The 14,379-nt window shown below is 62.0% G+C and overlaps 1 protein-coding gene across 1 annotated transcript; it reads right to left on the bottom strand.

Annotated features, from left to right (window-relative positions):
• Nucleotides 1–242: 242 nt before the first annotated feature.
• On the bottom strand, nucleotides 243–12,849 carry LOC106826502 (USP6 N-terminal-like protein). Its single transcript, XM_044749983.2, has 13 exons — nucleotides 12,784–12,849; nucleotides 11,885–11,970; nucleotides 10,210–10,249; nucleotides 9,790–9,870; nucleotides 8,780–8,887; nucleotides 5,324–5,433; nucleotides 4,894–4,942; nucleotides 3,905–4,025; nucleotides 3,154–3,248; nucleotides 2,849–2,914; nucleotides 2,222–2,321; nucleotides 1,796–1,948; nucleotides 243–1,508 (listed from the first exon to the last, which is right to left on the bottom strand). The coding sequence occupies exons 1-13, from the start codon at nucleotides 12,847–12,849 to the stop codon at nucleotides 490–492; spliced, it is 2,094 nt and encodes a 697-aa protein (XP_044605918.2). The 3' UTR covers nucleotides 243–489.
• Between the last annotated feature and the right edge of the window lie 1,530 nt (nucleotides 12,850–14,379).

Here is a 14,379-nt window from a genome sequence, read left to right as displayed (position 1 = left end):
ACAGGCGTGCAAGCTGAGCGACCCCACGCGGCTGTGGGGCTGCGGTGCGTGTGGCCTCACACCAGGTATGGCGGGAACCGCAGCTCCATCTGGCCCTCGGCCCCTCTGTGGGGACAGCTGGCAGAGGCTGGTCGGGGGGCCCGGGCTGCACCATCCTCTGCGTCGCAGGGCGTCTGGTCCATCCTGCAGAGAGTTCTAGGCAATGCAAGGACAGGCTGGTCTTGCATTTTAACCATGAAAACGCTTTATTGAACTTTAAGAGGGGGGAACCGGCCTCCCACAGTGTCCTCCGGCCCGTCCTGGAGCAGCAGCTCTCGGGTTCTTGGAGCAGGCCCAGCGCCATCAGCTCGGCCTCGGGCTCACTGCCAGGTGGCCGCTCGGGGGCCCGGCGTCTGGCAGTCCCTGCCACCTCTGGGGCGGGAGGGTGGGACTGGCCCGCCTGCCCCTGCCACCCCCTTGCTGGGGTGGCCTGATGCTCCTAGAGCTGCCTCAGATCACCGATGTGGCCCTGTGGGGCATGCCCAGGCCCCAGGTGGCCACACACTCCTCAGAGAGACCTGGCCCTGCTTTGGCCAGAGACCAGGACTGGCCAGGGACATGGGGGGGTTCGGTCCCCACTGTCTTCATCCCGGCTGGGGGAGCACTCATGGTGCCCCTGTCTTCCCAGGACCTGGGTTCGGGCCAGGCCAGGCCCCTCTGTGGGAGGGGGGCACCGTCCTCCAGGAAGGCCAGCATGAAGACCTGGGGCACGCTGCTGCTGGATGCCGGGCGCTTCAGGGCCATCGCCCTCTCCATCACACTCCCCTCTAGAGGGTGCCAAGCCTCCAGCTTCCTTGCAGACATGGAGGTCAGGGGGTGGAGGGGACAGTCGGGGCCTCGGGGTAGCTCGCCGGGCCTTGCCAGGGCTTCATCTCCACTGTGCCCTTCACCACCCTGAGAGGGGCATCGGCTGCAGGCGTCACAGGGCAGGAGGGGTGTCCTGGGCCCTGTGGCTTGGTCCTCGTCAGGCTGGATGGGGCCTGTCACTGGGACCCCAGTGGGGATGCAGGGCTGAGCCTGTCCTGTGGCCCTGGGGGTGGCCCAGGCGGGCAGTAAAGGGAGAGACGCCCAGCGTTCCAGCTCAGAGCCCACGGCTGGGGGCCACCTGTCCGCGGCTTCGTGATTCCCTGGGAGGTTCGGGAGGGAAGTGAAACGCTGTGGCTGCAGCCGATCCCTAGAGCTGTCCTGGGCCGGGGGCAGGCAGGCCAGACCCGGAGCCTCTGGGGCCCCGAGAGAGGTGTGAGCAGCTGTGGGCCCTGTGGAGGCCCCCTCATTCTGTGGCTCCTCGGCCTCGGGGACAACCTGCGCAGGCGAGGGTCCTGGCCGCTCGTGCTCGACGGGTAGGTGGGGGAGGGTCAGCCCGGCCTCACTGGGCAGCTTCTCACAGCCGGGAGAGGCGAGGACAGGCCTGGGCTCCGGGGACGCTCGCTCCAGGCCCAGGGGCAAGGTGGGGAACTCCTCCGGTTTGGCTGAAAGTGAGCAGATTGGGTTAACTTCTGCATCAGGCCATCTGGCCCGTGCAGGGTGGGGCCCCGTGGTGTCCTCATGGCTCCCTGGGTGGCAGCCCTGGCCCAACACCGAGAACAACCGTCCAGGTGCTGATGCCGTGTCTGCAGCATCTGCCCTCACAGCCAGCCCAGCCTGGCTGCCGAAGCTTCTCAGAGCAGAAGAGGAGATGGGGGGAGGCCCTGGGGGCTCCCCACTTTTCACGGCCCCCAGATGGAGAGTCGGGAGGGGACCGGGCCTGTGAGCCCACCTGGGGGAGGCAGGTCACATTTCATCCTCTGCAGCTCCACCATCGAGGCCTGGAGGTGCCTGAGCACCGCGTCATCCTCCAGGGCCCAGGGCTGGCACAGCCCGTCCTGCAGGAACTCCCGCAGGCCTTCCAGAGGCAGCTTCAGGAGGCGTTCTAGGCAAGGGGGTGCGCGTCAGGCCACGGGCTCACCCTGCCCCCCAGGCACCTTGTGTGGACGCGGCTGTGTTCTGGAGGGGCCACCACCCCTGGGGGTCCCGCTGTGCCTAGGAGGGCCACGGGCAGGATCATGGACCAGGAGGCCCTCGAGGCTTGGCCCACAAAGGCCCCGCCCCATTCCCATCACTTCTCAGAGGGTGCCCTGCCCTGGCCGGGCTGGAGCAAGGGCCACCACCCCCGGGCACACTCGGGCTTCACGGGCTCACTTACTTTTGTGCAGTTTGAGCACGGTGTAGGCCATGGCCGTGAGCACACGCTCACCCTCCAAGATGTAAGTGTCCCAGAGCTTCAGGGTGAGGGAGAAGGGGGTCTGTGGGGACAGCAGGCATGAGGGCGCAGCTTTAGCAGAGCCACTGGGGTCCCAGCATGGGGTGAGAACCCCTTGTGCCTCTGGTCCCTGCGTCTGACAAGGTCCCGCAGCTCCTCATCTGGGAGGACTCATCCCCATGGGGACATGGTTGCTGGACGAAGGTGCTCCCCGCCAGGCCACACAGGGACCTAAGGGGCTGGCCTGCATGACTGCTGACCTGGCGGGCAACAGGGATGGCCCCCCACCCAGGGGAACACACCTTAAAGGAACAACACTATCTGCAATGTGGGACAAAGGCTCGTCCACACCCTGGGCTGACCTGGCCTTCCCTCCAGAGCCCAGGTGGAAACAGCCCGGCCCCGGAGCCCTGAGGTGCCCATCCTGGAGTGGGCTCTGGGCTCCCCGGGAGGGGTCCTGGCCCCATTCACCCCTCAGTAGGGCCTGGCCTGTCTGGGCTGAAGTTGAGCTCGGCCCTCCCCGACGCCGGGGGCAGGGAGCGTCCCAGGACGGGTCCCTGGCAGCCTCACCCGGTCTATGAAGCATTGCAGGAACCACTTGGCCGTGTAGATGCCGGTGCACATGTGCTCCTCGTCCTACGGGAGGGCAGAGGGCTCAGGGCCTGCCTGGTGCGCAAACCTCCCTATGCGGGGCCTTGGCAGCCACTCCTGGGGGTCGAGTGGATGCTCCTCCCGAAGCCCCGCTCAGCCCCGGCTGCCCCTGGCCACCGGACGAGCAGGATGAGTCCAAACTCTCTAGGCAGCAGGGGGCCTGGCCCCTCCCCAGTCCCCACCCTGGGCCAGCGCCCGGGACGAGGCGGGACGCTCCTACTCACCAGGTGCTGCTTTAGCTTCGGGAGCCCTTTGGTGAGGACCTGCTCATGGTGGGCCTGGAACCTGAGCAGTTTCGGGAATCCCGGAACGAAGAAGCCTGAGAAGCCCCCGGCCCCGCCAATCAGAGCCAGCTCCCAGCGGGGTTGGGCGCTGGCAGGTGCCCCCGCTGAGCCCAAGGCCTCCTCTCACCCGCAGTGACCCCACATGCGCCCACAGCCTCCCTAATGCTGGCTGGACACCCTCTACCAGGGAGCAGAATGCCCTGAGGCCCGGGGTGGCCAGGGACAGGAGCCCCTCACGGAGGCTCACATGGCTGGCGCCCTGTGCTGGGGGTCAGGCAGATGTCCCTGCTCCGGCATCCCCTTGGCTCCCCACTCCCCACAGCGGGGCCATGGGGGTCCCACATGGCGGGTGATGGGGTGTGCATGGCCATCTCCTGGGCTCGGGAGTCAGGCTGGGGCCTGCAGGAGGGGGAGACGCTGCCATCTGGGCTTTGTCTCGCCGTGGGCATGGAAGGAGGCTGGGCCGGGGGGCAGATGTGAGGAAGGACCAGCAGGGATGTAAGAATCGTCTGACGAGGACAGAGCCGGGGGCCATGGCTACAGACCGAGAGGGCAGCATGGGGCTGCAGTGCCCTCCCTGAGGGGACGTGGATGCGGTGGGGGTCCCCAGGCAGCCCTGCTGCTGGGGGGCTGTGCAGGCAGACCCTGCTGGGCGCTAAGTTATGTCCAGATGTTCGCAGTGCCCACCTACCATGCATGGCGTGCCTCTCGCTGACCATGAGCTGGGCCAGCGCCCAGAAGGCGTCCTCCTCGCCCAGGAACATTAGCAGGACGGCCACGACCTCGCTCATGCCCTGGCAGTAGCCCACCTCCTACAAGAGCCAGACCGCATGGAAGGATGACCCGAGGCCGCCTCTCCCTGCCCTGTGCTCCCATCTCAGCGTCTAGGAGCCCCTGGACAGACCCCTGCCCGGCCCAGGCTCTCAGGGCCCAGAGGGGAGGGGAGGCTCACGTGGAGCCCCCGAGATGTCGGCCGGGAGACCTGCTGCAGCAGCTCCGGCGCCAGCACCACGGCAGCCCCGTGCCCGAGCTCTGGGGTGTCCCCCTGGGGTCCCCTTTCTCAGACGAGGGAGAGGTGCCTCCGTGAGGCCCACCAGGGTGACAGGGACCCGCGAGATCTGGAGACCCCGCCACGACTGCTGGCTGGAGCCTGACCAGGTGCAGGATGGCGGCTGGGCCATACCCCGCTGTGGGCCACCCGTGGAGTCGGCTGAGCTGGTGGTTCTTGAGGGAAAGTTCTGGAAAGGGGAGCAGCCGCCCCTGGAGCCGCCTCCCTGTCTGCCTCACTCTTAGGGAGTCGGGTTGATGGGGACCTTCCTCCCTGCTGGTTTCTGATGAATAATGTGGTGGCTTCAGGATCAAAACTCAAGTGTGACGACAAAAGCGATGCCCCTGAGGCCCCACACTGACTGATGACACAGCCCCACCGAGACGGGCGTCCGGCAGCCCCACTGAGCTCGTGGGCCGGGCAGCGCCGGGGGTGAGGGCCCCCTTCTGGTCCTGGAAGTGGAGTCTGCGTCCAGTCCCGTCCGCCTCAGCGTCAGGGGAGAGAGCCCCTCGCTGCGTCTCTGTGACCCTGTGAGCTGGAGGCCTGACGCGTGCCTCCTGTCTGGTCACGGACACTCGATTTTAAGAGGCAAGGACAGTGTGGGATCCTGGGCCTGGGGGCGGGATACTCACGGTGTTGTAAACAGAATAGGCTGCGAGCACATGGAACAGGGCTTGCTGCCTAGGAAAGGACGACAGGGGGCGGTGCTGATGCCGTCGGGTTCGTTCTGTGACAAACACCGACGACAGAACAGGTGTGGTTAAGAAGTCAGCTAAGAAGCTGACGTCTTCAGGGCGCCTCCGTGTTTAACAACATTTTGGGGTGAAGTCTACACGCGATGAAATGCAGATACCTCAGGGGGACAGTCTGATGAGTTTTTATCTTCATTCTTGGTCTTTTAGTTTGTGTACGTCAAAGTTCCATCTTTCACCATGCAACATTATTTTGTTTGCTGTTGTCACCTCCCTTCTCCTACAGGACCCCTGCATCCCATCTGGGACCCCCTTCTCCCCTGGGATCCCCCATGTCCCCCTGGGGACCCTGCCTGCCCAGTGGCCTCACTTGATGCCATAGCGGTCCCAGTACATGATATGGTTCCGGAATGTTCGGTTCACATCCAGGTCAATCTGTTTGATGTCACGTGAGAACAGCCTGGCCTGCTCCTTCATTCTCTGTGGGGGAACCAGGAGGAGCCGGCATCAGAGACACGGAACACTCCCTGCCACCAGCTGCACCCTGAGCAGAGCGAGCGCTCCTGGCTGGAACCTGAGTTTTTCCGCAGGAACCTCATCTCTGAAGCCAGGGAGGGTCCCAAGTGCCCACCACGCCCGTGAGGCCCACGTGATGCCCAGCAGCCCCGGGGAGGGAACCCCGATGGTCAGCCCATGGGCTCCTCCAAGCCCAGACCCCCACCCATCAAATAGGCAGGTCCAGGCCCCTGACCGCTCTTCCCTGCCCTGCACGGGGGCCCGTCCAGGGTGACAGCGCCTGCCTGGGCTCTGAGCTCGCCCCCGGGAGGCAGCTCCCTGGAACCTGCTCCCAGGGCACCGGCTGCTCAGGGCCCTTGGGAGGCGGGAGGGCGGCTCGGCCTCAGCTCCCTGACACCCGCCTGAGTTCTGCAGCCAGACAGCGAGACGAGGCCACTCTCTCTGCACCCTCTACCTTCACCCGCTAGCTAATTCTGTTCACCACACAGGGATCCAGCACCAGCCCACCTGGCCAACCCTCAGGGCGCTGGGTGACTAGAGGGCTGCGGGGGCTCCAGGCCCGTCTGTGGCACCCGCTCCCATTGCCCTGATCTTAAAACTGCCCAGGGGGCGCACGGAGCCCCACGGCCCTGACACCCCCACTTTCAGCCCCCTGGTTAGGGAGGCAGAGAAGCATCCTTGGGGTTCCATGCAGGCCTCCCTGAGCCGCGTGTTTCCCACTTTAAAGCTCCTTGTGCTCAAGTGGAGGGAACGCTTGACTTCTGCATCTCCCCCTGGACCCACCGACTTTCTACATCAGTTACTCATTCTGACTCGTAGGCGTCTGCAGAATGTCTTGAGTTTCTGTCCGTGATCAGATCACCTGCAAGCGAAGGTCATTTTGTTTCTTCTTCATCTGTGTGATGGTTTTTTTTTTATTTTCTTGTCTGACTGTATGAGTTAAAACTGCCAGAGCAATTCTGAATCAGTGGTGACAGCAGATGGCTCTGGTTCGTTCTTCTGATGTGGATGGAAATGGCTCCAGCATTTCCGGCCCCTCAGAATATTTGCTGTTGGTTTTTCTTCAACAATTTTAGAAATACTCAGTTTATTTCTATTCTTCTATTTCTCATGATTTTTACCAACGGAGAAGTGGCTGCTGAACTGTATTCACTGGCTTTCTGAATCCGCTGATGTCATGGATGACTTTCCCCTTTTACGTGTCCAACATGCGGTTTGGTCCCCACGGGCTGGCTCTGGAAGGCACTGTCCTGGGTCATGGGGTCATTCCTTTAAGATCCTGTACGTCTCCCCTGTGAGGATCATATCTAGACTCGTGCATCCACGGCGAGTGTGTGATGGATGGAAGGTCTTCCCCGGGCACTCTGCACGAGGCTCTGAAGTGGGGCCGAAGCGTCACGAAGATGGAGCTTCCCTTTCGCCCGACCTGAGCCCGGGCCGAGGAGCCGCGTCCACTGTACCGGGAGCAGCGGCCTCCACGGACTGCGCTCTTGGCTCGGCTCCGCTTCTCCTTCACCTCAGGCTTCTCTCCTCCCTCCACACGGGCTGATGCTGCTGGGAAATCCTCTGTTCAAAGGCCGCCCCAGCCGGGCACGGCCCTCCCTGTAGTTCTTTGAGCCCGTCCTGCCTGCGGCCAGGCCCGCTTCCCTGAACGCCCCGCACCCTCCCCTCTCTCCCTTACTCAGGCCCGGGAGAAGTTTAGCTGTAAAACTGGTTTTTCAAAGGACCAGTTCCTGGTTTTATTTATCTTTTCTACATCTTTTGGGTTTCTATTTCATTTTGCATTTTTAAACTCCCTCTTATTCTTTTCCTAATTTTTAAAAAAATTTTAAGGTTGAATACATAGTTCGTTAATGTCTGTTTTTTAGAAAATAAAACACTGTTTTGGGGGGCTTCTCATGGTCTGTTACATAATTTGTCGTTCCAATTTTCATGTCCTTGGGTCTAAAGTTTTGGTGCTATGGTGAACAGAACATTTTTCTTAGAACATTTACACAGTAGCTGGTCAATAAGACGATGGTTTCCCTGATGTCCGTGGCACACTGTGTAATACAAACTACAACCGTGTGTGCTGTGCGGAGTGACCACCTGCTCCTTCAGTCCCCTCTCCTGTGGCCAACTGGGCTCTCAGCTGAGTCCCTCGTGTCTCTACACACGGGCAGCGGCAGCTGTGGGGCAGTTTGTCTGGGTTTTCACCCGAATCCGGCTGCATCTGGCGGGCTCCTGGTCACGAGTTCAGAAGCGGACTCGGCTGTCAGGGGCTCGGGGGAGTCTGGGCAACTGTGCAGGGAGCCTGGGGGCCCGGATGCGGGAGCAGGCGGGTGCGATGTCAGTGCTGCCCCTCCGCTCCCGGGAAGGAGCTGGCCTCGCCTGGCCCTGCACGGGGCGGCGGGAGGGGTCTGGGCTCAGCCCCCGCTGGAACAGGACTCCACAGCCAAACTCATCCCGCCTCTTCTCTCCACACCTCCTTCCCTGTCTCCTGCGGGACCACAGGGACACGCTGCCTGCTTGACAACTACAGCCTCCTCTCGTCCTGGTCTGTGGGGCCCTTGGAGGGTCTCACGATTGAGCACGATGCTGGCTGTTGTTCCACAGTCGTCAGCGGATGCACACGTGTGGACATATTCACCACATAATTCCCGGCTGCTTGCTGAACTGTGACCCCATCACACCCCCTCGGGCTGCATCTCCTCTTGTCCAGGCTTTGCTGCGCCCGTCCCACTCAGTCTGGGCACATCGCTGCCCTGCATAGTCAAGTGTGCACAGAGCCCCCTCCCTGGGCCATGTGACCTGGGGGACCCTCGGGTGGAGACAGGGCTGAGCCTTGGGAACCAGCCAGGTGCCGGGTCCCCGCTGGGGGGACAGGAAAAGACCAGTTCCTGGTCCCATTAAGTCTCTTCCTTTCTACCCAACGGCACTCCTGTCTGTGATTTCGTGGGCTTGGTTGCTTTTCTCATTTTGTGGGTCCTATGGGTGTGCTTCCTTGCTCTTTCCCTGGTTTCTGTCCTTTGCTGTGTGACTGTCCCCTACTCAGGGCTGTGGGCCGTAGTCGGATTCATGTGGCGTCTGTCTGTCTCTGGCTCCAGTGTTTGCACTGGGTCAAGCTGAAGGTAATGGAGGCCCAGGCAGTGGGGGGACGGGCAGGGCCTTCCTGGCGGGAGTGTCCTGGGCCCGTGAGTCCAGTACGGGCCAGGAAAGAGCTGAGGCCAGGTGAGAGGGTCCCATGGCGCATGACCACCCGCCGGCTCCCCCAGCTCCTGAAAGGCCGGGCCTGTGGGCGCTGCCTCTGCCGAATGTGGAAGGGCCGTACCTCGTATTTGCCTTTATTCTCCGCCTTCACCTTCTCCAGGTCCAACAGCAGCGACCACACTCGACCCCGCACCTGCGGGGGGATCCCCTTAAAGACCCGCTTGTGCATCTACGGGAAGCAGAAAGCTCTGGTGACCAGGCCGCAGGGCGACCCCGCGCACGAGATGGAGTGGGAGGCATCTGGAAAATTCTGGCCTCTGGTTCCGTGGTTCTGTGACCAGGAACCAGGCCCAGAAAGGGTTATGGAGGGTCTGGGCAACAACTGACACAGTCCCTCAAACGTCTTTCAGACAAGAGGCAGCTCTGTGCTCTGCTTTGCAGAAGCTGATGTCCCCGTTTGGCAGACGTTGCTGTCTCGCAGAGACACTCACGTATTTGCAGCAAGACCCCTGCCAACGGTTCAGCACCAAGCATCCTACAGCCACTTTCTCTCATTAACGTCTTAAATTCTCTCACTGGGAGGGCCAAGCAGCCGCTTTTGGAGCAGGCGATGCAGCAGGAGCGAGTTTACCTGCTCTGCACGCCCTAAATGGCCACAGTTGTTACAAATAAACCTGTTCTCCTCCGCTCTTGTGTATAACGTCTCCACGGGCACCGAGCTCGGGAGACGCTGCTCTGGGAGTCCCCGCTGTTCTCCAGCGCTCGTGCAAGCGAGAAACCTTTCTCCCCTACTTCTGCTTTGGTGGGCTTTTCGGCTCCGCACTCACCAAGAGACAAACCCACTGAGTTCGGTCACAGTTTCTCGGGAGACAGTGGGTCTACCTAGACCTGGGCCCCGTCTCCCACAACTAGGAGTGGACGAGGCCTCAGGGGACAAGGTGGACAGCGGTCCCGGCTTATCCCTCCCTACGGGGCCCTGCCCTGGGGTGGCCTCGGCTCTGGCCTCAGATTCTCTCCAGGTGAGGTGACCCTGTGGGGTGGGCAGGGAGGCTGTGGGCTGCCCTGGGGACACAGGCCCGTGGTCCTTTGGGCTCAGGACAGGGTGCAGCCTGCCAAGCGCTCAGGTCCTACCTTCTTGCTGCCTTGGTACTGCCCCCAGTCCCTCAGCATCTTCAGCCACTTGTCGGCTCGCCTGATGTCTCGGCGTTTGTGCTGGAAAATGAGAAATGGTGGTGAGAGCCCAGCTGCCTGCTTCCTAGAGGGGCCCTAGTGCATCAGGTCACATCAGGTGCCCTGACATGAGGGAACTCAAAGGGGCCAGAAAAGGCGCCGACCCTCTCCCACAGACCCCCGGGCCTGCCCTGGTCCCAGCCTTGAGGTGGGGTCCTGGCAGCTAGCAGGCAGTGAGCCCTAAGCTGGGTGTGAGGTTCTGGGACAGGTAGGTTCGGTAAACCACATCCCCTCAGGACAGTTCTGGGGTTGGGGGTGGCAGGAACCGCGGCCCCGCACCCACGGCCACCTCCCGCCTGCGCAGCAAGGACAGGCTCTTACCTTCGCCTCCTGGGTGGTGAGGCTGGGCAGCTCCTTCTCACTGGAAGGCAAGAGAAGCAGAGCCCTGAGGCCCTGCACCAGGCCAGGGGCCATAGAAGGACAGGGTCCGCCCCCAGTCCCCAAGTCTGGGCCCTGGATTCTGCGGAGGGAGGGCTGACCTAGGAGGGAGCCCAGACACAGGGCAGAGGAGGGCAGGGCGGCCAGGTGCCTGTGGCTGGAGGCAGAGCCCTCCTTGGGTGCCTGAGAAGGACCAGTGCTGGCGCGGGGGTGGGCTGCGCCCAGACAGCAGCCCCACAGGAGGTGACCTGCCATTGTCCTGGAGTCGGGCTGGCCTGAGAACCACCGGGTGAGCCAGGGTGCCCCCGTGGCCATCCTGCTGAGGTCCGCACGCCTCCCACAGAGTCTGCCTGTCCAGCGTCCAGCCTGCCTCTCCCTCCCCAGCCGCCCACCCTCCTATCCCTGATGTCACCCGTTTCTTGTCGTCACTTCAGCTACTCGGGCCCACCTTTTAATGCTTGTGCTGTCAGAACCTCTGAGCAGGACCCGCCCCTGATGGGTCCAAACGGCTGGTTGTCCACTGGGTGATGGGCAGTGACTGAGGCCCGCGGGCAGCCAGATTGGCCCCACACCATGTCTGCAGCCTCTGGCCCTTCCAGGCAGTGTCACCACATGGCCTGCTGCACCCTCCACCTTCATGCTGCACTCCCACGGCGCCTCCTCTCTGTCCTCCCTCCACCTGCCAGGCTGCTCCTCCACTCTCCATGCTCCACACCCTCCCTTCCCTCCTCTCCTGATCAGGCACCTCCTCGCTGGCTTCTCCCCTGCAGGTCTGACTGGTGGTGTCTCCAGAGAGCACCGCAGAGAACTCGGGGCTGACAGAGGCCCTGGCTCAGGCGTCTCAGGTGAGCGCCTCCCCCGGGCCTTGCCCTGCTCTGGGCTGTCCTCCCCCAGAGAGGAGGCCCCATCCCAGGAGCCCAGCACCTTCGGTCCTGTCCCAGGCTGGCTCCGTCCAGGGGCACATGCCCCACCCAGTCCCATCTCCCTCCAGCCTCCTCTCCTCTCTGTCGCCACCAAGGCCCGGCCTCCATCCCCAATCTCCTCCCAGCCCCAGACCGGGGGTCAGGCTGTCTTCAGCTGCCTTCCAACTCTGCCTGCCTCTGTCCCCTTCCCAGGAGGTTCCCAGGCCAGGTCCTATCTGAATGCGCCCCCTGCCCATCCTGTCAACGCCAGAGGCCACATCCCTCGCTGCCCCTTGTGCCTGTGCCCATGTGGCCGCTACACTGGAACCACCTGTGCCCTTGGAGACCTGCTGGACAGCTGCCACAGGCTGGGCCAGGCGCCCCTCACTCTGTGGTCACACCCTGTGGAGCCACTGCTGGCCAGGCTGGACATGCACTCTGACTGTAGGAGGTGGACACCATCACGCCCTCCCTCATGCAGGCGTGGAGGCCACACTGCTGAGTGTCCCAGCCCGGCCAGGGCCCTGCTCCACCCCTGCCCACCGCTCTGAGGCCCCTTCTGGTCTCTCAGCTGGAGCCGACTGTAGACCCTGGACTGCAGTGGGCACCAGAGGACGAGGCTCTGAGCTGGGGAGATGGGTCCTGCCTCCAGAGAGATGTTTCCACCAACAGAAACCATCCCTGAGATGAAAAGAACGGGCGTCCAGGTAACTCACTGCAGGAAACCGAGGCGGTCGGTGACCTTGAAAAGGGGGAGCTCAGGGTCTTCCTGAGGATCCACTGGAACCCCTGCTTGGCGTCCCTGCAACCCAGAGGGGGCAATGTGGTGAGGGCACACCAGAGCCAGGGATCTAGGGCAGGAGGGCACAGGGTGACTCCTCCCTCCCATGTCCTGAGGGAGCTCTGGAACCTGTGACAATGGGCACAACCTGAGGGATGAGGATGCATCTTCCCGAATGGGAGCAGCCTGACAGCCTCCCCTGCTCCTGCTGTGTGATCCAACCTGGGGCCCACCTGCTCCTGGAGCTGTGATCCCACCTGGGCCCCATCTGCTCCTGGAACTGTGATCCTCATCTGGGACATGACTGTTCCTGCTGTGTGATCTCAACTGGGCCCCACCTGCTCCTGGAGCTGTGATCCTTATCTGGGACATCAGTGCTCCTACAGTGTGATCCCACCTGGGTCCACCTGCTCCTGCTGTGTGATCCCACCTGGGCCCCACCTGCTCCTTGAGCTATGATCCTTATCTGGGACATCAGTGCTCCTGCTGTGTGATCCCCCCTGGGCCCTACCTATTCCTGCTGTGTGATCCCCCCTGGGCCCCACCTGCTCCTGCAGTGTGATCCCCACCTGGGCCCCACCTGCTCCTGCAGTGTGATCCCACCTGGGACCCACCTGCTCCTGCTGTATGATTCCCACCCTGGGTCCCACCTGCTCCTGGAGCTGTGATCCTCATCTGGGACATCACTGCTCTTGCTGTGGGATCCCCACCTGGGCCTCACCTGCCTCTGCTCCCTATGATTCTCGCCTGGACCTCACCTGCTCCTGCCAGCCATGGGGTCCCCCGCCTGGGCCGTACCTATTCCTAGAGCTCGGATCTCCTCCTGGGCCTCACCTGATCATACTGGGCAATTATTTTTGCTCTTTCCAGGGCCAGCAGGGTCTCTGGGTCTTCCTTCATGTCTAATATGCAAGACAAAAAAATCCAAATGTAGCACTGCACTCAGAGCTTCAGAGAGCAACCTGTGTGCCCCGCTGCCAGCCCCCCGGTCTGTCTGATCAGAGAGCGGGCAAACCCGCAGGCAGGGCGGGCGGCATCCGGCTTGGTGGAACACAGGTTCACACTCACACTTTCTCGCACTCCCGCTTAGGGGCTACCCTCCCAGCCCCCTGGGACTTCTGTCCTCATGAGATCAGCGTTCTCTTCAGCTTATGAGGAGGGAGAAGGTGGACCCAGGGGCTCAGATGACCTGCTGACCGGCAGCCCGGTGTGCGTGCTCCGGGCCCAGGTTGGCACTGAGCAAAGGAGCGTGCGGCTGCTGGCTGATGATTCCCGCAGGCGCACTGGGAATCCGACTGTGCTCTGAGACACCAAAAGCACAAGCAACACAAGAGCAGATGAGTCAACGGGACGTCAGCAACACGCAAACTGCTGTGCTTCAGACGACACCATCGAGGAGAGCAGAGATAGCCCGCACGAGGAACGAAGATGTCTGCCAATCACCTGTCTGATCAGGGCCTGCTGTGCAGAATATATAAAACTCCCCAACAAACGACAAATAGCCCAATTCGAAAGAGGACAAAGGTCGGAGGGACATTTCTCCAACGTGATGTACAAACGGCCGACAAGCCCGTGAGGAGGTGCTCAACGGCACTGGCCCCCAGGGAAATGCAGACGGAAACCATGAGACCCCACTTCCCGCCCACTGGACCGGCTCTCACCAACAGATGGACAGAACGAGTGGGGGTGGGGGAGGACCTGGAGCCTCCGCGTTGCTGGTGGGAATGTCAAATGGTGCAGCTGCTGCGGAGACCGGTTTCGTGGTTCCTCAGAAGTTACACGTAGAGTTACCACGTGACCCAGCAATTCCACTCCTAGGCACTCGCCCAAGGGAAGTGAACACGGGTCCTCAAGCCAATATTTGCACACGCGTGTTCATGAAGACCTTCTCACAGTTGCAAATAGGTGGAAACAATGTGAGCGTCCATGCACGGATGAAGGAACAGACACAATGGGCTCCACTCTGTGCAATGGAGTCTTACCCACCACAGAAAGGAGTGAAATCCTGCTCCTGCTACAGCACGATGGACACGGTGCTGAGCAAAAGAAGCCAGACAAAAAAGACCCATGTTACAGGATTCCACTCACGTGAGATGTGCAGAATAGTCAGACCCACAGAGACAGAGAGGGGTCGGTGGTCGCCAGGGGCTCGTGGAGGGAGAATGGGGGTACCTGCTCACAGGCAAGAGAGTTCTTTATGGGGCCCTGAAACGTCGTGGAAATAGTGGTGAAGGTTGCACAGCTCTTAAATACTCTGAAAACCACTCAACTGCCTACTTTAACAGCTGAGTCTGATGGTTGGTGACGTTAGGAAAAGCTGCTCTCAGAGCTGGGCTCCCACTGGCTCAGCCCTGGGACCGCGACAGGGGAGCTGGGAAATAGCATGGAGACTGAGAGAGCCGTCAGGGGCGCTCCTGGCCACAGAAGCCC

Source organism: Equus asinus, chromosome 17 (assembly GCF_041296235.1).
Source record: "Equus asinus isolate D_3611 breed Donkey chromosome 17, EquAss-T2T_v2, whole genome shotgun sequence".
Classification (NCBI taxonomy): domain Eukaryota; kingdom Metazoa; phylum Chordata; class Mammalia; order Perissodactyla; family Equidae; genus Equus; species Equus asinus.
The sequence above is the reverse complement of the archived record's forward strand: the minus strand, read 5'-3'. Positions and strand labels throughout refer to the sequence as shown.